This window comes from Astatotilapia calliptera, chromosome 12 (genome assembly GCF_964374335.1).
Source record: "Astatotilapia calliptera chromosome 12, fAstCal68.1, whole genome shotgun sequence".
In the NCBI taxonomy this organism is placed as follows: Eukaryota; Metazoa; Chordata; class Actinopteri; order Cichliformes; family Cichlidae; genus Astatotilapia; species Astatotilapia calliptera.
In genome coordinates, this window is record NC_137433.1 from 34,306,344 (window position 1) to 34,331,303 (window position 24,960).

At 40.2% G+C, this 24,960-nt stretch overlaps 1 protein-coding gene across 1 annotated transcript; it reads left to right on the forward strand.

Moving 5' to 3' along the window:
- Positions 1–6,017: 6,017 nt before the first annotated feature.
- sncaip (synuclein, alpha interacting protein) lies at positions 6,018–22,912 on the forward strand. Its single transcript, XM_026188260.2, has 12 exons — positions 6,018–6,159; positions 13,087–13,174; positions 14,539–14,611; positions 14,690–15,243; positions 16,956–17,121; positions 17,208–17,479; positions 17,581–17,760; positions 18,961–19,074; positions 19,645–19,770; positions 20,458–20,627; positions 21,249–21,338; positions 21,780–22,912. Exons 2-12 carry the CDS (start codon positions 13,118–13,120, stop codon positions 22,768–22,770), a joined length of 2,793 nt encoding a protein of 930 aa, XP_026044045.1. The 5' UTR covers positions 6,018–6,159; positions 13,087–13,117; the 3' UTR covers positions 22,771–22,912.
- Positions 22,913–24,960: the final 2,048 nt, after the last annotated feature.

A 24,960-nucleotide genomic window follows, 5' to 3' on the forward strand; every position in this document is an offset into this window, starting at 1 on the left:
AAATCTTTTGAAATTAAAATCTACTTAATTATTTCAAGTGTCACTTTGTTGCCATAACTTTTTTAAGTAACCTCTAGTCACAGTTTTTACAGTGTGTGGCTCAGGTGGTAGAGCAGGCTGTCAACCAATCAGAAGGTCAATAGATCTTCCTTGGGCAGGTTGCCCCTGATACATCCATCACAGTGTGTATGTCAATGTTAGATAAATGTCCTTAAGTATAGATAAAAGCCCTGTGTGAATGAGACTTGCAGTGCAAAACGCAAAATTAGGTAGAAAGGTGCTACATACCAGTCATTTACCGTTCAAGCCGTAGCCTCTGGGGCTGGAAAACGAAGCAAATGTCCATTTGAGGCTGACTCCAGAAGTGAGTCACTGCTAATAAATCCCCAGGCCAGCATTACAGGATAAAAAATAATGTTATCAGTCTCTTTTGGTCATAGATAGTTTCTTCCATAAGCACTAAGGTACAATCCAGGTACATGCTCCAGCTACGAGTGTAAAATACCAGTATTCCTTAGGTTGCCAAGTATTAATATTAGGCTGCATATTAAAGATGCCATATTATCCACATTTTGAAGCTTTAGCATGACTATTTTTACCACCACAATGTTTTTCTTTGGTTTTGTGTGCTGTTGTTTTTTTTAATCAAAAGCAACCATATTTGAACAAAACGTTAGCAACTAGCAAGCTTGCTTAGGAATCTGCACCCTAAAACTGCACGGGTGATCTTCAAACACACAGATACCCACTAACTAGTGCTAAGCAAAAGAGGAATATAATACAGAAATTTCATGCACCAAAACTGAAGCACAAACTCCTTAAATAAAAAGCCATTCATGTTAGTCAGTTACTTTAAAAATCCGAACATTGCTACAGCTGCCAGTGATAGGACACGTATACACACCCTGTAAAACTGGGCATTTTAACAAAACAGTTTCTGATGATTGATTTACTTTTGTACAATCATTAGTAGCCATTACAGGGACTGCAGCTTTTAACACTTCTCTGTTGCCTTCACTTTTCAGCCACATGATTGCAGCTTGGTTCCATTAAGCACATATTTGTGTAAGTGTGATAAATCTATACAGTACATTGATGCAACTTACTAACCATTGGGTGACATATATAGCAACCATTCACAAGAACAGTCACATTATTATTATTATTATTTATATTACAATAAAAAGACCTACAATATTGAGAATAAGTTTAACATTCAGATGGTCCTCTGTGAGGAAGCCGTTGGTGATGGTGGGAAGGAAGAACTCTCGTTTAACAGATGAAGGGACAGAAATGAGAAAAAAGAAAGCTTAAAGAGACGAGGATGAAATACAAACTATGTGGCACAGTATTACTGGCACGTACTGGAAAGAAGCAGGTATAAAGAGTAATAAAAGTGTAATGAGTATTATCTTCTACTTGGTATTCTTGTCACACCGAGCCTTTACCTGAGGAAAACCTTTTGTGGTTAAACTTATGTCATTGACACCCAAAACAACCTGTCCGGTATTTAGATTGTTTCAAATATTTATCTGGGTAGATTGTCTCCATTTTTAATTATTAATGTTTTTTATTGTTAAATGAAAACAAAAACAAAGAATCTATGGATTATTTCTTTATTAGACATTTTAGCAAATAATAAACAATATAATCACTCATTATTTTTATATATATTATGGTACTATTTAGTGTGAATGCTGACTTATTTATTTATTTATTTATTTGTCATTACTCAGCTTTTTTAGATTTTAAGGATGTTTACTTTCCAAACTTGGAAAATTGTAAGTGCACTTTACCCTTCAGGTGAATGATTCCACCTTTTTCAGCTCATTCAACATTTTTTAACTTAACATTCAGCAATTATTTCATTTCAGCTCAAAACATCTATCAGCATTCAAACTGCAGTTTCTTCAGAAAGTGCATTTTCTAGTTTTTTCACTTTCTTTCCTTCTTTCTTTCCTGTGACACTAGATGTCAGTGTTGAGGTAAAAATGAGCTGCTGATGCCTCGTCTAGTAAAGCAGAGGTTTACAGGCTGTTATTATGGAAACACGGAAACACAACCTAACATTTATATCCCATCTGTGGAGTAGCTTCTGCGACTAAAAGTTATGTAACTGTGTATATGATGTCAAATGGCTCATTTTAGAAGACAGATCCAGGATGCTGACAAAGAAACCACTGAATTTGGAAGTTTGTTTTAAATCATTGCGGTCGGGAAAATAAATTATCTTTCGCTCACTATTTAGCGTAAAAAGGACATTTTTCTTTAGTATATCTAATTTTTCGTGCCAGACAGACCATTTGTGAAGTTGTATTAATATTTGTGTTCAAAATGATAACAGAAAAAGGCTCTTGTTCAGGCTGGGAGAGGGTGAAGAACACTTTAAAATGTTTATGCAAAATTGAAATACTTGGGCTATTTTTTTTAATCTTCATTGTTTCAGCCAAACGTTAAGATTCATGACGTTAAAAATAATTAAAATATAGATTTAAGAATATTAGTTTAACATGAAATGAAACATAACAATAAGAACTGCCCTTATGATTCTATATAATCATATAATTACGATTAGAATGAAAACCCCATTCAGGATTTCAGTGTGGTCTTTATTCTAAGGATAACGGATCCATATAACGGACTTCATTTCCTTCGTCTGCGCTGCTGCCCTCATCGAAGATCGTCTATTGAAACAACGCCTCAGTTACCAGCAGGAAAAAGACACCGAGAGACTGAGCATAAGACAGACTCGGTGCTCCACTTTTTTAATAATAGCTCCGGTTATTAAAATAAGTTCATTATTAGGATACTAAATATTAATAGTCAGAAATGAAAAAAAAAATTAAAGCGGGGTTTACATAGGCAGGTTTGAAAGGTAAGAAAAATATGGTTATTTTAAGAGCATTGGGAACAGTCTGTGTGTTGTGTGAACTTGATGTTTCTCCATTTCTGTAAATGCTAACTTTAACTCATCATTGTCCTTTTCTTTCTTTCTTTCTTTCTTTCTTTCTTTCTTTCTTTCTTTCTTTCTTTCTTTCTTTCTTTCTTTCTTATTTTTCTTGTTGTAAAATACATTTCTATATAATACTATATATATATATACAGAGGTGTGGACTGGAGTCACATGACTTGGACTCGAGTCAGACTCGAGTCATTAATTTTATGACTTTAGACTTGACTTGAAAAAATGTTCTAAGACTTGTGACTTGACTTGGACTTTTACACCAATGACTTGGGACTTGAATTGGACTTGAACCGGTTTACTTGAAAAGACTTGATATTTTACCCCAAATATAAAATTTAACATGCATATTATATAGAGATTGAAAATGTGACGTCATTCACGGGTAGAACCGCAAAGGATTCTGGGAACTCGTGGCAAGCGGTACTAGCGCACGCAGGCTTTCAATTAAAATCAGTCACACAGCGATAAAAAGAAACACAAAAATGTCAAGAAGCTGTTGTATTATTAACTGCAATAGCCGGTCGCATGACAGCCACGGGAAGCCGACGGGTAAAGAGATCGGTTGTTATCGGATTACGTCGTTGAAAAGAAATTGTTCGAGCCATGTTTCCGAAGTAACAAAGAGGTGACGGATGGACGGGATAGCAGCCATTCAAAGATCAAATATAACGTCTCAGAACACTCCAGCTCACAGGTTAGTCTGCTCCAAGCATTTACACGAAGGTCAGTGTTTTTTAGTAGTTAATACGTCATTTTCATAACATAATTGGTGATATAGGTTACAAGCAAGTCTGGGCGCTATGCTCCTTTATTTATTGTGCATAAATAGTAAATTGTCCTGACACAATATTGCGTTTCGCCTCTGTTATTATGGTACATTGACAAAAACATATACTTTTATTCACAGGATAAAACAGGTTTTTTGTATCACTAATTGCCCAGTACGATTACAGCATACAATATTATTGTCACTGCTACATTTCTGTGATGCTACCAGAAATTATTTCCACTACTAATTAATTACCGTTGAGCTCAAAGGTCCTATTAATAAACGGTTAACGAATGTGTATTTATGACGACAATTTGTGAGACTGGTAAACTTATGATACGTACGATGGTCTTTCGTTCTACACGGTGCATTTCAAGGTCCTGCACCCATCCGGCGGTAAACTGTACCTGGGCTTGTTGCAGTGACCTGAAGTTACTAAACTTCATGAGTGTATGCACTCACTCCAAGAAGCGTATAATTATAAATATGCATATAAATATGCTACGATGAGATAGCTGACTTCATCTAACTAGCAAATGTTGTCCAGGCTACGTTGGTGATACAGTTTTTTTTTTAATGTGTATGATATTTTTGTCATGCGATTTTAAAGCTGGTCCTACAACCGCATCCAAGAATAACATGCAGCTTATCTCAGAACTGTCGGTGAAAATTATTCTTGGAGCTAGGTTTAATTGAGCTGCATTTTAAAGAGGTGCAATTTCACAATTTGTGTATATTTTCTAAGTTCACTATTTTGTCATGTGTTGAGAAAAACACAGATTTTAAAATTACATGGTCTAATATTTACATTTAACATATAACTGCAACATTATTTTTTCATTATTTTTTTTTAAAGACTCGAAAGGACTTGAAATTCAAAGTTTCAGACTTGTGACTTGACTCGGACTTTTACACCAGTGACTTGAGACTCGACTCTGACTTGCCTGACATTACTTGAGACTTGACTTGAGACTTGAGGATAAAGACTTGAGACTTACTTGAGACTTGCAAAACAATGACTTGGTCCCACCTCTGTGTGTGTGTGTGTGTGTGTGTGTGTGTATATATATATATATATATATATATATATATATATATATATATATATATATATATATATATATATATATATATATATATATATATATATATATATATATATATATATATATATAAGAAGTGGACACATCTGGTCAGAAAAATCAAATAAAGGTCACATTTCTGCACATTATTCGTCTCCACTTTTATTAATTCAATTCTTGTAACAAAGTTGAAGATTCATTATTACCATTACAACAATTAATAATATTTATTTGATGTACTATCTACAATTTTATCTTCGCATTTCTATAAAGGACTTTTAAACAGTTATCAAAGCCTCTCAGCGCGGCTAATGTAACTCGATATAGGCTTGTCCAGCTCCACTCTTTCTCAGTTACATAGATAGGCATAGCTTTGATTGTTCAAATTGCACTTGTTGGACCTCAAAATGGTCCAAAGGAAAGAAAAACAGCAACAACACACCCCCCCTTCTTCAATTTCAATGTCTATGTTTCTACATGTGAAACACTGAATTAAAGCGTCTGACAATCAACCCTATAATATATTATATATCAGTCTTTTAAGTCTATATTTTGTCTCCAGCTTTTAGCAGTTTCTGTCACTCGGTCCCTTTTGCTTAAAACTCAAAGGCAAACTTCTCTGTTCAAACCCTGACCTAGCCCAGTCATCCTAGGATTGTTCCCCACTTATTTCACTTATTATTTTGTTTATTGATAACATTATTATTATGGTAATTTCGCTGTGCTTTTCATTTTAGTCATGTTGTTTATGTGGGTTTTGTCTTTTGTTCTTGTGTTTTTGGGGGGACTTGGGATCTTAATACGTTTACCTGCTTTACTACCTACTCTACGTTTACTAGAAAACACTTTTTGTAAACTCTTGTTTATAAATAAAAAAATGTTTGACATTATTTTCAATGCTATGAAATTTGTTAGATATTATTTCAAATTCTTTTGAAAATGTGTATTATTCTTGCTTTGCTCCTTAGTGAATAAGCTACCCCCGCTGCACAACAATAGTAAAAGAAAACAAACACAAATTATTTATTTATTTATTTAATTTTTTATTATTTATTTATTTATTTATTTATCTTGCTTTATTTAGCCTAAAAAATCAAAAAGAAAGTGAAGTTTGTCTTTTCTCCACACTACGTGGTCTTGGGAAATTTCCTCAGAGTGAGAGCTCACCCTGTTTCCGGCGCTTTGTGCTGCCCATATGTCAAAGTCTTTGTGCTTTTCAAGACAGAGAGGCGACAGAAGGGAAAAAAACAGCTGGATCCAACAACCATCCAGCTAGCGTTACCACTAGCAGCAACCAGCTCCTTAAACCGGCTAACCCCCCTCGGCTGCCTGACTTCCGAAAGGTACCGTGTCTGAAAACTGTCCGTTAACCGAGAGCTAACGGCTCCTTATTCCGACCGCCTTATCTTTTACCTGAGCTTTCTCTTTGACCCAATTTTCCAACTGCCAGCCTGGCTAGCCTGTTAGCTTCCACATTAGCTTCTTTAGATGCTGATTAGCTAGCTAGCTTAACTGATTAGCCTCCTGCTGCTTGAGCAGGTATCCGAGGATTAAACAAGCTGTCAGTAAGAATCATAGGAGCACACTCGCCTCCCATCCTTTGTTGTCATTTATAAAGCAGAAAGCATAGGGCTCTGTTGGCCTCTTTAAGTCTGCTTCATACTAACTGTCCTTTTAAATAAAGTCAAATGTTTCTCGTATTTTACTTTTATCTGCTTTTAAAGTGTTGCCATACTACATGTACAGTACTTTTAGTCATTTAAAGTACGCAAGTAGTGCTTTCTGATTGGTTTAAATCTTGTCTAGTGCGAAGACAATCTTATTTTCTGAGGTGTTGAAATCTGCAGATCTTTGATAAATTTACTCAGTTTTTACTGGAAAAAATAACTGTTATCTATCAGACTGCTTCCAACTAATATTAAGGCCAGAATAAAGTAAAGTAAAGTAACCACCTGTCAAATCAAACATGCGAGGCTACTTGAAAGTAGCTTTTATTTCTCTGGTGCAAACACTGGTTGAGGAGCTGAATGGCTCCTGTAACCACAGCAGTCCCAGGGGAGCACTGGTTGAAAACTGGCACATAATGCCAATGAGGGTTCTAAGTGCAGAAGCCTCACTTACCGACTGTTTCTGCTGGTGACAGGCAGACAATCAGAAGAAAGTTAGCTTAAAAGTGGAGGATTTTAAGCAGCTTGTTTGAGTGAGAGAAGATGAACTGGATGCCCTGATAAGGATAAATAATGAACTGTGAATGATGCCAAGTCCAAGAATAAAAATAGGGTGCTAATATTAGCTGTTCCTCTTTAATTGGGTAATCTATCATCTATTTTCTATTTTCTACTGCTCATTGTCTCCCCGGGTAGTGTCCATTTAGTCAGTTGTGTCATGGGAGTTATTGTTATATCCTGTGGCTATCATTGCAGTTTCTTTTGTCAGTGTGGGTTTTCTACTGTATGGACATGGATATTATGATTGTAATCCATGTTTTGAATGTCGTTCTGTATGCTGTCATTTAAATTTAACTTGGTGAGCTCTGAAGAAACTCCAGGTCTCGATTCTGTCTGATTTACAGCTTTATCTTGCAACCTGTGTTTGGCAGGGCTCAGCTGACAGTGGCGCTTGAACCCAACTAACCTCACGAGGAGTTCAGGGTTTTAGAGGTGCTGTGTGCATTCCCTGCTCCCAGTGGTCGTTAGATCACTGCTTCCATATCTATTTTTACACCAGTTCAACAAACAAGTCAGAACATGTAAATAAGGGAGACTTTGAGATGACGGAAGGTGGATTTTAGTTTCACTGATTTCCATGGGAAATGCGAAGTAGCATGCAGTAAATTTCTAATTACACTTTGAGGAAAGAATAAACTCCCATCCTTGTTTCTTGTCTTTCTTCCAAAACAACGCTTCATCTCTGATTATTTTTGTGTCTTGCTGTCTGGAAGGATTTGGACTCGTCAGCTGTTCACATAAACAGAGTGAGCAGACGTTGTTCTCCTTCCTTTTCTTTTCTTTAAAAGTTCTATGTTATTTTTGATGTCGGGTTTCGAAGCCTAAACTGTTGTTATCAAGGATATGCAGGCTCGACTCTTTCTCAAAGCTGCAATCAGAGGGTTTTTTATTTTGACCCGTTGACTCCCACGCAGTCTGAAAACAGCTCCAGTCTTACACGGACGCACCAGTTTGTTGCTTTCTGAACATCTTGGACTTCCATGACTGGACGTTTGTTCTTCTCAAAACATAAAGAAATCTCTAAGCGTAGTCTTAATGTGTGGTCAGAAAAACAGACAGATTTCTATTATTGCCTGGAAAATGACCATATGAATTTTAAATTACTTCTTGCTTTATTTTTCTCTGAAAGCAGTGTACAAGGAAAAAAATGTTAGTAATCAAAGATGAGAAAGTTATGTGGTAGAGTAGGGGTTAAAGCTTCTTTAAGGCGAGGTATGGCACAGCGGCACACAGTAACTTATTATATATGTGAGAAAATTGACGATTTTTCAGTTTGGTTCTAAATGCAGATAGCTGTAAGTGATCTCACATCAACAGGCTCCATGATCCCGAAAGAATGGGCCAAAGAAATGAAATGTTCCCTCAGAACATCTGGATCTTATTGTAGGTACACCACCTGATGACGTGAGAGGTCTCACAGTCTGACTCCACTGTAGCCATGGTGTTATTTTAGGTGATCCTCTCATGACTAATACTTCCATCATTGATTAAGCTGCAGATTTCTTGCAAATAATGGGGCTAACGTGCAATCAGTTTTTTTGATTTTCATTCTTTATTTCTAATTTGTGTGTATAGATATTTTTTAACATCAGCACAAATTTAGTCTACAAAGAAATCTTGCTGCTTTTTTTTTACAGCCACCTTTGTAACAATTTGGGATTTATTGTAGCTGTTTTGAAGCCTCTTTCTAAATGTGCATACATTTCATTGGTCTTGTGTGTATAAAATTCCACGTATAGCCAAATAAGATGTTAAATAAACAAACACAAAAAATGTTGACTTTGTTTGAGAATGAGGTAAAGAAAAATAGCTACCCGTCCCACTTGCAAGTAATAAAACACTGAACAAATGGCACGCTGCTTCAGATGAGAAGGATGAAGCTAGAAATCTGCTGTGCTGCTTTAAATCATATTTGTCCAGTTCCAGTTTCTTTATGTAAACTTGGAGGTTTTTTTTCCTCTCATACAAAAGATGGAGTCATGAGTTCTATAGGGTTTCATGTAGTGCAGAGAGCAATGCAGTTATACATGGATACATTTCTATTACTATACAGATAATACCTGATTTTCTTTAACTATTAAGTCAGGGGAAAAATCAATTACTGAAGCTACAGGCATGTCTTGGAGACATGAAGGGCAGTGTGACTTGTAATTTTCACTCTGTTTGGCCCTAAGAAATTCAGAAAGCCTGTGTCTAACCTGATACTCTGGGTGGTATTATTGTGTCCTCCTGTTGTAATGTGAGTCATTTTTGACCATGCGTATGTTCTTTAAATTGCATACTGAAATTGTATATAGCACTGTCATCATTCCTCTATTGCTAAATATTATCAGCTAAATAAAACAGTCTTTTTTTTTCTTTTTCTTTTTTACTTTAAAATTATTCTTAAAACTTTACTTTTTAAGAACATCTATATGAGGTTCAGGTGAACATGAACCATGGGATATAAAGGGGCAGGAACTCAATAATAAGCCAATGAACATTTCAAGAAGTGTATTTATCTCCATCTTTACAATAAAGAGAGATACACCCACTCCCATTCAGCTGAAACTGAACCTCAACAGTATCCATGTGCCACACAACATGGCAACATTGACTTTCTATTGCTGTTTGGCTATTTGTGTGAATGAGCGGGCCACTGGGTGTTTAGTGAAATCTCCTCCTCTGTATAATGTGTCTATCTTTTGATGTCTCATCTTTTCTTCAGCACATCTTACTTTCAATTCTAAGAAGTATATTTTTCACTTTTTGGCAGTTTTTGGTAGTTATTTTGTAAGTGGGAAACGTAGAATTAAAATGGCCTCAAGTGTTATTATAAAAATATGCTACTAGTGTCATGGGCCTGAGTCCATGAATCAGTGATTTTGTGGTAAATGGCCTGTATTTGTATAGCGCTTTTACTAGTCCCCTCTAGGGACCCCAAAGCGCTTTACACACCCAGTCATCCACCCATTCACACACACATTCACACACTGGTGGAGGCAAGCTACAGTTGTAGCCACAGCTGCCCTGGGGCAGACTGACAGAAGTGAGGCTGCCATATCGCGCCCTCGGCCCTTCTGGCCAACACCAGTAGGCAGTAGGTGAAGTGTCTTGTCCAAGGACATAACGACCGAGACTGTCCAAGCCGGGGCTCGAACCGGCAACCTTCCGATTACAAGGCGAACTCCCAACTCTCGAGCCACGATCGCTCGTGTTTGGTGTATTTATTGTTGTTGTTATTATTATTGTTTGTGGGCTGTTTTGGGATGGTTTGTGTTTTGGGGTTTTGGATACTGGGTTTCTGGGTTGGTGCTCCCTCTGTTGGTCCCTGGTGTTAGTGTCCCCTGTCTGATCAGGATAATCAGGTCCAGCTGTGTCTCCCACCTGTGTGTGATTTCCCAGTGTCCCTCTGTGTATTTATAGTGTGTGTCTGCCTCTGTTCCTCGTTGTGTCTCTGCATTACTCTGTGAATCCTCAGCGTGCTCTCTCTGCTGTCCTCCCTTCGTGTTCAGGTTTGCTATTCTATGGTTTAGTTTCTCCCAGTTTAGTTTATCCTTAGTTCTGTTTTGCCATCCCCCACTTTGTGTTCTGTATTCTTAATAAACCACCCTCACATCTTAGTAAGTGCTGCATTCGAGTCCTCCTTTCCACTCATCACAACGGCTGCTGCCCCAGTCGTGACAAATAGAGGTTTAAAGTAATTTACTAAATACCGGAAACTAGTCTGTGAGTTTGGTATCTATGAAGAGCTTTCAAAGCCAGTTTCATCTTTGATCTGATCGTTGTTATGAGCTCTGAACTCAAAAAAGAAATGTAAACACGATCTGATTTTAGCCATAACCATGTTACTCCCTGGTTACTTAGTCCTACCAGCTGGAATAGAACAGGAAATTACACAGAAAACACTGATGATTACAGCATTGGTGAGCAATATTTTATTTATTTTTTTACAAACCATACCAGCTTCATGGTCAGAGCTTGTTCTCTATTTGGCCGGATTTTCAAAGAAAGAGAATGGCACTGATGAATGACAGGAGCTGATGACGTGTCTTCTCTTTCCTTGCAGGATCTTAACTAGAAACAGTGCTGATGTGATTGTTGAGTTTTTCTGTGCTGTCATGTAAATGGAATCTGTTCAATATGTGTTTTCACATTCTCTCTCCCTCTGACAAAATAAGTAATTTGGAAACATCCCTGTGGGCTCTGGAGACTTTTATAGAGTTAGTATGTAAATTGATTAATGAACAAAAGTAATAGTTGGAAACCTCATTAGCCATCTTGGGCCTCAGTCACACCAGCCTAGAGTCCAGTTGACAACCCTATGACCAGTTCCAGAGTGGTTGCTAAAAGTTGCTGTGAAAACTATACTTGACCCAATCAGCCACATTCATGCAGGCCCAATGATTAGTCAGTGATCCCCTGGTAACCACAAGTTGTGAGTGGTTACTGGAGGTTTCATGTAGTCATCAGGTGATATTTATGGGCTCAAATTGTGGTCATAAATATTTTGTACTTGTAATTCAGGATTTGTATGTGTAAAAAAGATTTGTGTGTGTGCAAAAAGTACAAATTTTGACCCTACTTTTCTTCCTTTCATCTGATTGGCCAATGTCATGTCAATCACAAATTTAACTATCCAATCAGAGAACAGATGGGTTTGGCTGTTGGAGGGGTGCTTTATGGAGCTTCAGGTCCTTGAAGAGAATAAATGCCCTTTTACATGCCAGCCCAGCATTTTCCTTCATCACCACGAAGGAAAACAGTCTGTGGTCGTCCGAGTTTGGTGATTTTTGTGCCACAGGTTTACGTGCTTAATACAGGGACTTCCACAGCCTTTTCAACGTATTTTTTTTTCACGTCTGCATGCAAGTCCAACTTTTGTTTTGAATGCGAATAGTCTCATTTGCAGTTCGTCTCACACTTTACAAAGCAATGAATGAAGGCATGCAGCTTACATGTGTTTATCATCCCTGAAATTGTCATGTGGTTATCCTCTACCTATGTTAAGAGGACAGAAAAATGTTGGAAATTTTAGGCATTTTAAAAATGAATTCCTATGTAATCAGAGGCCATGTAAAGCAGAAAAGTTTCCTAATGCGGGAGTAAAATTTTGCATAGCTTCATTAGATAGCCTAAAGTTATTGTACAAAAAAATAGTGAAAACTTTCAGATTTGACAGATTTTTTTTTTCTGTTTCTTGTTTCAGAGTTTGGCTTTTGTTGCCAGGGAGCTTCTTGCTCTTGTGTTTGTTGAGGTTGCGTACTCATGGTACAAGTCACGCTGCTCTGTGATTAGTCCTGATTATCCTGCTGTGTGTTGCCTTTGATCACAACTGCTCAGTCAGATTGTGCAGTTGACAGTTAGGGCTTTAGACAGTTTTAAATGTGCGGCATTACCCAGTAGAAGAGGATTTGATTTGCTTCAAATAATCCCTTTTAGCCCTTTCTTGGTGGGTGAAAGAGAAAATTCTCCTTAAAATAGAAGTGACTTTGTTATTTGTTCTGTGACTTTGTTCCCGGTGCAGAAATTTGTCATATCAGTTAGAAAAAGATCATCAAAAAGCACTTTAACGCACATTTTCAGCCAAACTGTTTCCTGCAGCTACTTCCTGTGTTTTATCCCCACTGATCATATCACTGCAGCAGTAATTCCCAGAGGTTTTTTTTTTTTTCATTTTCATGATTTAAATGCTGCTAAATAAAAAAGCTAGGCAAAGAAAGTTGTGGCTTTTATTGTCCTGATTTGTATAAAATGCAACCCCCCCCCCCCCCCCCCCCCCCGCCAAAAAAAGATAAGCGTGAGGAATAATTACCAGTCAAACCCAAGTCTACTTTTTTTCTTTCTTTACAAATTATTCCCATAAATTTGAAAACTGGACTTTTTTAATTGGCTCAGCTAAACCAAAAACAACAAGTCAAACATTCATCAAACACAGAAACACAAAACTGTCTATTGACTTTGAATGTTGATGCTGATGAGCACAGGGAAACCATTAGTGATATCCTGTTGCTTTGTTAGTGCTTTTAGTCACACATTGACATCTTGCCTTTTTGTCTGCAGCTGGTTGTGAGGCTGATGATGTGGTGTGAAGATGGAGGCTCCTGAATACCTCGACCTGGATGAGATCGACTTCTCTGATGATTCAGTGGTCAGTATGATATGACAAGCTGCCCACAGGGGCGCAACTACCAGCTGCATCTTCATCACCAGTAAAGTTTGATGGGGTTGTACGCAGCTAACAGAATATAAAGCAGTTCAGTCTTTGCGGATCTCTGGAGCTCAAGAAGATGATAGTCACTACCACCCTTCAGTTTACACACAGCTATGTAAATAATGCTAACTTTGCAATAAGCATATTTATGGTTGCTCAGTGCTTAAAAAAGATTATTATTTTGATCAATGATTAGCATGACTGTTGATTCACTTAAAATCATCCGCATTTGGTGAACTTCATAAAAAATGTGTACTTTTGCAGGAACTTAAAAAAACAACACTTTAAATGAAAGGCAAATAGATTAAAAAATGTTGGCAGTGCTGGAGTTCTACAGTAGAGAGTTAAGTTACATGCACACTGGAAGCAATTTGCAGGGACGTGGCATTGAGAGACTGTAAAAAGTGAATGATATTTGGCAACTTCAAACAGCTGTGGGTGAAATGACTAATGACAACATGAAATGGGCAAGAAAACAACAAATTTTCAGGTGAGCAACTCAAGAGACTACCACTGAGAGTGTTAATTGACATATGATGTGCTAGTAAATACATTAGAGGTTCACTTGGGCCTGGATTGTCCACAGATAACCAGACCATGTCTGTGCAGATGGTGCCAGCAGCAGACTCAGGCAGTAACCTCAGATAAAAAGTGATGAAGAGCTGAAGCTGATAACCAACTGACACACCACAGAAAACAGATCAGGTTAAAGTCAGAGATGCTGAGACAAAGCCAGCTGCAGACAGCTGTTAGTGATCATTGCACAGGTTCCACAGGATGTAGGCTTTTAGGGTAGTGGCAAAGGCATGGATCAGGGATGCACTTTCCTCTAAGTTACAGTATAAATCAGCCATACACACTAACCCTAAGGCTAAGTGGCAGGACCTGTTTTATCTAGCTGATAAATAGGAAAATAAAATAAATTAGCCAGCCCATAGCATTGTATCAATTTTGGATGGGTGGGATGATACAGGTGGCCTTGACTGTAGCATCGTGCAGTCAAGGCCACCTTGATTGCACGAGGTGGCCTCGAACTGCTCTCAGTTCTTGGTCGCATTTAGTCAGTGCATTTCTTTATTCCGTTAACTTTCATGACGGAAAGATTTGGACAGATTTTCTTGGCTTTGGGTCTGTGTAGGAAGGAGTTTGAAATTACACAGCTGTAACTGCTTCAAGTTACAATCTGTCAGTACTTAAAGTAATTGGCTAATATCTAAATATAACTTCCTTGCACAGCTGCTGGACTGCTGCGTACAATTTTCTGTCTTTTTTTTTTTTAATCTTTCCTCATCCTCTTACAGTATTCTGTCACGTCTCTGAAGAGCATCCCTGAGCTGTCCAGGAGAAGCGATGGTCAGGCAGAGGAGAGGCAAGGTAACTTAACAATAATATAATTACAGTTTGGCTTGAAACAGTTTAGATCAGATCTCTGATCATCCTGTCCTCCTGCAGCTCCAGCCATCAATTGGAGCCGCAGTGTGTCCTCCCACAGCGGCGGGGGAATCAAACCCACAGGGATTGCTGAGGTTCACAGTAAGTTCCGGCCGGTGAAGAGGGTCTCACCTCTTAAGCACCAACCAGAAACCACTGACGCAGAGACCGATGGTAAAGTCCAAGGTCAGGGGCTGGTTCTGGGGGAGCCAGTTGAGAGTAGTAAGGATGACCCTGACAAACAGACTAATGCCTCCTCTGACGGGCAGGGAGGAAAGGCTAAGAGCCTGGGCAGCAGTGTTGGTGTTGTTGGAGGGAGCAACAACCCCCAGGCTTTGTTTGGGGAACTGGAGCACTATGATCTGGACATGGATGAGATCCTGGATGTGCCTTATATCAAGTCCACTCAGCAGATGTCCACGCTGCCCCGTGTTCCCCACGACAAGCGGTCAGTGACGGGGAGCAACATAGGTGGAGGCACACTGGAGAGGAATCGGGGAGGAGGGCTGAAGAACTCCACTTTAACCCACAATGAGCCTCTGAGCCTGGGCAGCAGTAGTAGCTCACAAACTCAGGTGAGTCAGCCAGCATCTTTTATGCTTCATATTTCTGTTTGTATTTACAGTGCCTCTGTCCAGACCTAAACATATACATAAACAAATAAATATAGCTACTACTTTTGAAATGTGGGTTACAGTTGCTCCTGTACAGTAACATTAACAGATATAGACTAGACTATTCAACAATACAGTATGTTAAGATAAAAGGAATAGCACAATATATACACAAATCACCAAATAATAAATATCTGGGGTTGACAGATGTGAATATAAATAAATATCAAGAAAATTGACAGCAACAGTACTGAGTAAGAAAAGAGTGTGTGCAAAAAGATGTAACTATTGCAGTGTTTACAATGTGTTAGATGGAGGAGTTGTACAGGGAGATGGCCACAGGCAGGAATGATTTCCTGTGTCGTTCAGTGGCACTTTTAGGTAATCTCAGTCTCTCACTGAACGTGCTCCTGTGGCTAGCCAGCATGTCATGGAGTGGGTGGGAGGTATTGTCCAACATTGTCTTTATCTTGGACAAAATTCACTTCCCGACACCACTTTAAGAGAGTCAAGCTCCATACCCTCAACATTACTGGCCTTGTGGATCAGTTTATTGAGTCTGTTGGCATCAGCAATGCTCAACCTGCTGCCCCAGCATGCAACAGCATAGAGGATTGCTCTGGCCACAGCAGACTCATAGAAAATCTTGAAGGACCTCAGCTGCCTCAGATGACACTGGCCCTTCCTGTAAAGTGCAGTGGTGTTTTTAACCCAGTCCAGTTTATTGTCTATGTGTACTCCAAGGTATCTATAGTCAATGTCACAATGTCCACGCTGACCCCGTGGATTTCCTGGTCTTTCCTGGTCCACAATCAAATCCTTGATCTTTGCCACGTTGAGCTGCAGATGATTCTGCTCGCACCACGTGACAAAGGAGTCAACCACAGCCCGGTACTCGGACTCATCACCCCTGCTGATCCAACCACCACAGAGTCATCAGAAAACTTCTGAAGATGGCAGGTCTCTGTGCAGTGGCTGAAGTCTGTGGTGAAGAGGAAGGGGGAGAGGACAGTCCCTTGTGGTGCCCCTGTGTTGCTAATTACCATCACAATGTGGAAGACACACTTACTGTGGTCTTCCTGACAGGTAATCAACGGGACACAGAGAAGCATCCACCTGCATCGCTGTTAGATTATTTTTATTAATCCTTTATTTATCCAGGTAAAAAAATCTCATTGAGATTAAAAATCTCATTTCCAAGAGAGACCTGGCATCATAGCAACAAAAGTCACATACCACATAGGTATATAACATTATCACCCAGGAGAGTCAGCCTGGTGGTGTTGAATGCACCACCAGGCTATTTTTTTGAAGTCAAAAAACACGATCCTCACAGTGCTCTCCTGCTGGCCCAGATGGGTGTAGACACGATTGAGCAGGTAGATGATGGCGTCCTCAGTTCCGAGTCGGGGCTGGTAAGCCAATTGAAGGGGATCCTGATGTGGTCTGACTATGGGTTGGAGCTGGTCCAGGATGAGTCTTTCCAGGGTCTTCATGATATGGGAGGTCAGTGCCACAGGCCTGTAATCCTGGGGGCCACTGGGATGTGGCGTCTTTGGTACAGGGACGAGGCGTGATGTCTTCCACCGCACTGGGACCCTCTGCAGACTCCAATATAACTGTGACTGTAATTTTCTCACTTAAACTAAAAGCTCACTTGGTGTTTTCTGCAGTATTGCGTTCTGTCACCAGTGAAGTGGTCTGACCTGAGGAAGTCCAAATCAATGGATCCAGACCTCCACCACCTCCACCGATCCCCAGGTGGAGGAGGTTACCAGCCAGAGATGTCTTCTGGCCTCCTTAGCTGCTCGTCCTCTCTCTCTTCTTTCTCTGATGCAGGTATTAAATAAATGTACTGTCCTCTGTTCTGTTCTTCCGTGCTAACATATATATATATACATATAAAGACATGACATGATTTTCAGACAAACTGCTGTCTGCACGGGTCTATCCAGACTCTCAGAGCCAGAGACCAAGTGTGGACCCTCCAGGGGGCCCAGGACTAATTTTCCCTCTGCCAGGGGGCAGCGTGAGCAGGCAGGACAGCTCCAAATCCTGGGCTTCTGCATCAGGAGGAGTGGGAGGTGGGTCAAGGGGGTTTGGAGGGAGTGGTGGAGCAGGAGGGGAAGTAGACGAGGAATCCAAGAAGAACCAGAACATCATTAACATCGTTAGAGAAGGACAGATCTCATTGCTGGTGCGTATTTCATCATATTTTGTCATCCTTCTCCTCATCACCCCGTCGTCCTTTACACTTCACAACCTCTGTGTTTTCTCCTCTTTGTCCTCCTTGTGCAGCCTCACCTGGCAGCTGATAATCTGGAGCTGATCAGAGACGAGGATGGAAACAACCTGCTCCACATCTCGGCCTCTCAGGGCCACGCCGACTGTCTGCAGCATCTCACATCTTTGATGGGGGAGGATTGTCTCAATGAGCGCAACAACCAGCAGCTCACCCCCGCTGGTCTGGGGGTCAAGGTGAACTTCAGTGTTAGACTGGGTGTATGTCTCCAAAGTAACATGCTTGTATTCAAGTGCTGGCAGAGATTCTGCTTTAATGACATTGAGAAGACAACTTTGAATTACATCAAGCCAGAGTACTGGCACCCCACTGTGTGGTGTGTTCAGGGTCACCCAGCAGTGTTGGCATTCAGCGGTGTCATCATGCATGTTACACACATTAACTGCAGTATCTTGTTTGTCAGATAAAGTCCAACAAAAGTGTAAGAAATGTGTTTATGCAGCTTCAGCCTTATTTTAGCTATGTATCTACCCTGCATGATGTGAATGTAATGTGCCTGTATACCCTTTAAGTCTTCAAATTCCCACTGTTCATACCTGCAGGTCAAAATATTAGTCCTCCTGAAAGTAGAAAAAAACATCTGTAAGCTAACAAGGGTATGCAGACATTTGATTGGTTACTGACAGCTGGTCAGTGAGGTCATACTGTAATAATAAGATGGAGGTTTTTGATAAAATTAGGTAAACGTTTACTCCAGCTCTATTGGCAGCCGCAGGATGTTAGAAAGAAAGAAGTTAAATGCCGCAAATATGAGCAGGTCCTGCTTTGGCAGCCCTGTAGTGGAAACTAGGCTCTTGATTGGCTGCCAGAAGGGAAGTGTGTTATCTGGAGACAAGCTCTGCAGCTGTTTGCTGATTCCTGATTGGTTGTTATTAACAAGACTGTTGTTTATATGCTTAGATTAACAGGATGACAGATTTCCAGCCACCTGGTCCATGCTGAAGTATGTTAAATGAATGTAGTCGTATTACTCACGTTGCAGGGGCATAAATCTTTTCACTGACTCATTGTGGGAACTTGGCTACTTTTTAGGCCACATATCAGTAGTACATAACAGTTTGGATCTAAAGACACAAATAAGTTCATAGCAATGGTTCCTCTCTGGAAAATATCACAAGAATCATGTTGTGACATTTTAGGAAGCTGTCTTTTCTCACTGTAACACTCTATAAGAAATAAATTGTGCCAGCCCTGTTCTTACTCCTAGAAAAACTCAGCTTATTTTAGGTGAAGTTGTTGCCCGCATGAAGAACATTCGGTAGCTTTTTTTCAAAGAAGCTGGCTGGCTAAATACTGATCTGGTCACATTGCAGTTTGGACATGCACCGGCTGATATGGCTCGAAGTGATTGAAACATGCGTGCGTGTTTGTTGTAGAATGGTCATCTGGAGTGCGTGAGGTGGATGGTAAGTGAGACAGAAGCCATTGCCGAGCTGAGCTGCACCAGAGAACATCCCAGTTTGATCCACTACGCGGCCCGATATGGACAGGTAATACACACACGTGCACATAAACACACACATGCAGGTGATGAGAGCAGTCGATTTTATTTTTTCCACATTACACATTGAGTGTTTTCATTCCCTACAAGTCAGTAGGTGGATATATTGGTAATTTATAATTTGCTTGTGACATCTGTGATTTCCAAGTGTGTGGCACAGCAGTCAATAAACAAATCAGATTGTTTGTCTGTTTACTTAGCGTAAGTTTAATTTGTGTGTTATTTTTAAGTTATCTTTTATTATTACCATGAGGAAAATTCATTCACTTTATTTAACCCATCCTATGAAATAGGAGTAGCGTAAAGCCGCTGTGCAAGGGACGACCATCTTAATAACTTAACCTGGCATGTTTTTGCTGTTGATATTCTAGTGTAAAAGCTAAAATGAAATGCTTGAATCACATGAACTGTTAAACTTTATTATGAGAATTTATTGCTGCTTTTAACTATCATTAACAAATAATGACACATTATCATGGTTACTCTCATTTCACTGATCCAATAAGACGATGAACATTTAGTTATATTGTTTTAATGGATATGCCATCTCTCCCTTCAGGAGAAGGTGTTGCTGTGGTTGCTTCAGTTCATGCAGGAACAGGCTATCTCTCTGGATGAAGTCGACCAGAACGGAAACACTGCAGTCCACATAGCAGCTCAGTATGGTCACCTCAGCTGTATACAGGTAACCTGATGTTTAAGTCTGTGATATAGCTTCAAGATTTACATCACTGGATGTTTTGCTCCCATAAATATACAGCAGGTTCTGCTGTTAGTCCGCCTGCTGTCAGAATCTGTGTGGACTGAATGACTTGAGCTCTAACCTCGACCTGCGGCAGGTGGAGAGTTGGTCATATTGTTTATTGTCTCAGAGCAGCTAATGCTTTGTCTTTATTCATCTGTTTCTCTGGTAATGTGTCATTCACGGGGTTTTTAAAAAGTTCTACTATCTTGAACCTTTTTTTCCTGTTCCTAAATATTGTTTCTTTGCTCGGAGATTTATCACTTTATCACCATCCATCACGCTTCTGTAGAGTAAAAGGTTAAATGCTCGCTGCAACATTCTGGTTAGTTCCTTTTTCTCTTACTTAACCTGACACAACACTGATTTATTACAAGTGTTAGGTTTTACACTTTTCGCTAATTTTCCTGCAATAGAGGCTGAGGGGTATTTTCTCTGTAGGTGGCACACCCTGCTGAAGGAAGGGCGGATATTATTAGTCTTGTCTGCTTCCTGCTGGCTAGCCCAGGCTGACAATCAAAATACTGATAACTAATGATATGGTTTAAATGAGAGAGCTGCTTCTCTGAAACGTCTGAAACTTGTGGGCTAGAGCTCAGAACTGTGAAAGGTTTGTGTTTGTTTATCCAGACTCTGGTGGAGTACGGCTCCAATGTGACATTCCAGAACCAGCAGGGGGAGCGGCCTTCCCAGAGTGCCGAGCGGCAGGGACACACCACTTGCGCCCGCTACCTGGTTGTAGTAGAAACCTGCATGTCGCTGGCCTCGCAGGTTGTTAAGCTCACCAAGCAGCTCAATGAGTAAGTTGATGTGTTTTTGCATAGTTTAGAATTGTAGTATTATCATCCTGTTATCTGAGTCTCAAATATGTCATAACCCCAAAATGTTCAGCTTATCACATTATGAGATGAGAACATCATCACCACTCGTGGTCATTAATAATAATTCTTTGGAAAAGATCCAGCCGTCCATTTTTTTTTAAACTTCTTATTCACTTCAGGGTTGCTGGAAACTATCCAGGGCCATTTTTAAAAATGGCAGTTTGGATTTTTCTCTCATGACTCATCATTGACTGGTTAATCGGTGGCCTGCTGCCTGTCGACGTCACATTTTCACATAGACTCAGCTCACATCGAACCCCAGCTGAGCAAGTACTAAAAAAGTACCTGATACCAGGTACTGCTATCTAATGGAAAAGCCTAAAAACCGAGCTGAGTCAAGCTGAGCCAAGATGAGTGGGTACTAGTAGAAAAGAGCTATTTGTGTCTTTGTGGGATATCTTTTATTAATTATTTGCATCATGAAATCTGTTTGTGTAATTGTTTTGAAACAGACAGCATTCAGACTTCAGTGTTCTTGGAAAAACACAGGAGCTGTCTCAGTGTTAGAGCTGTCATATGTGTTGCATGTTTGTCATGTAGACAGGCGTCAGAGAGAATGGCCTTACAGAAACAGCTGCAGAGACTGATGGAGCCCAACAAGGCAGAGGGGACACCGTCCAGATCACCCAGGTAACAGGCACACACACACACACGCTCGGTGTGTAAAAGCCATACAGATGAAAGTTAATCATATAATAAAAGAAGATGTGGAAGCTAAGATCTGCTTAATGAGTCAGAGCTGGTAAAGTGACAAAGCAGCAGCTTTCTCAGTAGAGCTTGGTGAAGGACCACAATAACTTGAAAAACATAGACATGTGCCTTAGGTCATGCCAAACAAACAGAAATCGTTGCTAATGATTCCAACAGATCTAGCAGGTAACAGCTGAGCAACACACTGCTTAAATAAAAAGGCTGTGTTTTACTGTTGAGTGGTGTGTATGTACTAGGGATGTGAATAAGTAGTTGACTAAGCAGTTTAACACTGCTTTCATCGCTAACCAAAGGTAGAAATACTAAAGCGTTAAAATATGAACATGGAGCATGATCTCTGTCTCCCTGTCTGCGCTGCAGCTCCCATCAACCCTCTGTGGAGGCGTGGCAAGAGATGATGTTGACTGCTGAGGGGACTCCTGGTGACGGTCACTGGTTGGTTCGTCAGGGAGGGGTGGGTCCAGACTCCGTGCTGCGGCAGCTCCTGGGGAAGGACATGTCGGAGACACTCTGTCCTAGAGAGAGACTGCCTCCTGCAGGTGGTATGAGCAGAGAAGGCCCTGGGGCTCCTGGGGGCCGCAGAATTGGGCTGGTGGAGAGGAGAGAGCTCAAACTAGCAAGACTCAAACAGATCATGCAGCGTTCCTTAAGCGAATCCGATTCAGATGGTTATCCACCAGAAGAGGGCAAGAATCAGGGAGCTCCACCCTCAAACACACTACGACCTGATAGGCCATCCCACTTGCCAATCACAGAGGAGGAGCCGGTGTCAAACCACCTCCAACTAATGATGAAAAAGCACCTCCCCTCATCATCATCTTCCACAGTTGAGAGGAAGCTGGCATTTTCTCTCAGTGGATCAAAGTCAGTAGATAGCATTGGCTACAACCCGTCCCCCACCTCCAGTGACCCTGAAGCCACAGATGGCAAAACCCCAGACGTTCCAGGGGACCAGGATGCCACCAATGGCCAGAAAGTCGCAACCAGCCCCAAGAGTGCCCTGAAGTCTCCCTCATCTCGCAGGAAGACATCCCAGAACCTCAAACTGAGGGTTACATTCGATGAGCAGGTGCACAAGAGCTCCAGTCAGGAGGCAGAGCCAACAAAAGTGCATCAAGGGAAGGAGAGGACTCCAACAGGAAGTTCTGAAAGCAAGCGGCCTTTCGGGACGTTCCGCTCCATCATGGAGACACTGAGCGGAAACTCAAACCATAATAACAACAACAGTGGTGGTCAGTCGGGTTCTGCGGTTAAAGTGTCCACCATGCAGAACTCCTCTGGCAGGAAGTCAGAGAGTAAAAGCAGCCCAGGAGGCGGAGCCAAGGGCAAGAGCAAAACCAGTAACGTTTAACCAGCTAGTTCCTACTGAAGGGCAGAAAGCGCATAATGAACAGAAAGCAATCAAGAGCAAACAGCACGAGGCAGAACATGAGAAACGTAAATTAATTTACATAATTTGTGTGAGACATTACAGAAAACTGACCACAAATAGTGACACGGGACATAAAAATGCTTCTTGATAGGCAGACCTTACATGTTTCAGTGGTAATGTCTTAAGACAGGGGTGTCGAACTCCAGGCCTTGAGGGCCGGTGTCCTGCAGGTTTTAGATCTCACCCTGGGTCAGCACACCTGAATCAAATGATTAGTTCATTACCAGGCCTGTGGAGAACTTCAAGACATGTTGAGGAGGTCATTTAGACATTTAAATCAGCTGTGTTGGATCAAGGACACATCTAAAACTTGCAGGACACCAGCCCTCGAGGACTGGAGTTTGACACCTGTCCCTGAAAAGCCTTCAGTTGATCCCAAGTGATCACCACGCAACAGTAAGAGGATTAAGGGGACTAAAAAGAGAGAGCATATTTCTCCCAAATTGGCTCAACTTCATGGGCTCCCTGTTAAATCCAGAATGTATTTTTTTAAATCTTCATCCTTACATAGAAAGTCCAGAATGATCAGGTGCCATCATACCTTAAAGACCTCATAGTAAGGGTTTCAAAAAGCAGAATGAAAGCTGGAGAATTCAGCTATCGGGCTAAAGAATTAGCTCCCAGTTTGGATTCAGGAGACGGACACCCTGAACTGAACTGTCCACTTCTAAAATTTCCTTTGTAATAAAGCTTTTACTTATGGTTGGATGAGGTGACCCTGAAACATCCTTTTATGCTGCTATAGGTTCAGGCTGCACTTCCCATGATGCACTGAGCTCTTCTACTTGACTTCTTTTTATTCTTATATGTGCAACTGTTGCTCTCTTGTTGTTTGTAGTCTCTCTGTGTCCATCTTTACTCTCTTCCCTTTTGCTCCACCCTCCACCCAGTCACACTAAATGCAGCCCAACCCTAACAGCTGGAGGTCTCGTCCTGTTAAAAAGGAGTTCATTCTCCCCGTTGTCACCAAGTACTCCTTATAGGTGATTGTGTGATTGTTGCAGTTCTCTCTCTAATAATGATGTAACTTACAATAAAAAGCGCCTTTTAGATGACTGTTGTTTTGAACAGACACTGTACAAAGATATAAACAACTTATAAAAACAACAACTAGCTAGAATGTAACTGAAGTTTCTCATGTTCATTGTCTCAGATGTTTAGCTTTTGATTTGACAAAACAAACTGTTTCATGTCTTAAGTTCTCTGAAGGATTTGTTTTATTTGATGGGCTGATGATGATGATGATGATGCTGTGGTAGCTGATGTCCTACGGAAACCTCACTTCTCCATATTTCAGCTTTTCATGCATTTATTTTTTTTTTGTTTTATTTTGTTGCACAAAAAGTGTCAACATTTTCTAAATGGAGGTTTGGAGTTCCTGTTTCTCTGCCGCTGTTACTGTGCTCTGATCAACACTAAAGACGAACTTAGGAATATTAGTATTTATGTTTACACACAGTTATATGATTACATTTTTTTTATGTGGCTATAATCATGCACATTTCTAACGTGCAGCAGCACAACAACAAATTTTTAAAAACCACTGTATATATTAGTATTTAATTATGTGGTTTTGTTTGTTTTACATTATATTCAACTTTTTAATTTTGATTTTATCGTCTATGGCATGAAGTAGAAATTAGTAGTTTGATGTGTTTTTGAGACTGGGAGGTTTAAAGATGCACCTTCTACAGCAGCTGATAAACTGGCTGAGCATATGAACGATGAAGTGGGAAAAGAAAACGTTTAACCTTTTTCCTTCTTTTTCTTTTTTTTTTTCTTTTTTCTTTTTTTTTTTTTTTTTACATCTTTTGTGAGATTGAAGTTTTACAAACTTTCTCAAAGCTTGAAACATGAAGACTGAGGCTGTAATCTGATGCTCCTATCCATTTTTTTTTCAATACTGCAACATTTTCTGGTTCAGTGTTTAAAATAGGAAACTTTATTTATCACGAGCCACATTTCCACCTTAATTTATCAGAACTCTTGCTTATATGTCTAAACTTTTCAAGTTTCCACCACGCTCTGGAAATATTTGGCAAATACAAGCCAGTCATTTATAAAATCATTGACTTACTATTAGCAGACCCACATTGTCGGGTTAATATT

Excerpts from the sequence above, each read along its gene's own strand:
- sncaip (XM_026188260.2), top strand. The coding sequence starts at position 13,118 with ATGGAGGCTCCTGAATACCTCGACCTGGATGAGATCGACTTCTCTGAT. Across the intron at positions 17,761-18,960 it reads CCGCTGGTCTGGGGGTCAAG|AATGGTCATCTGGAGTGCGT; the intron begins GTGAACTTCAGT and ends TGTTTGTTGTAG. Across the intron at positions 21,339-21,779 it reads ACACCGTCCAGATCACCCAG|CTCCCATCAACCCTCTGTGG; the intron begins GTAACAGGCACA and ends TCTGCGCTGCAG.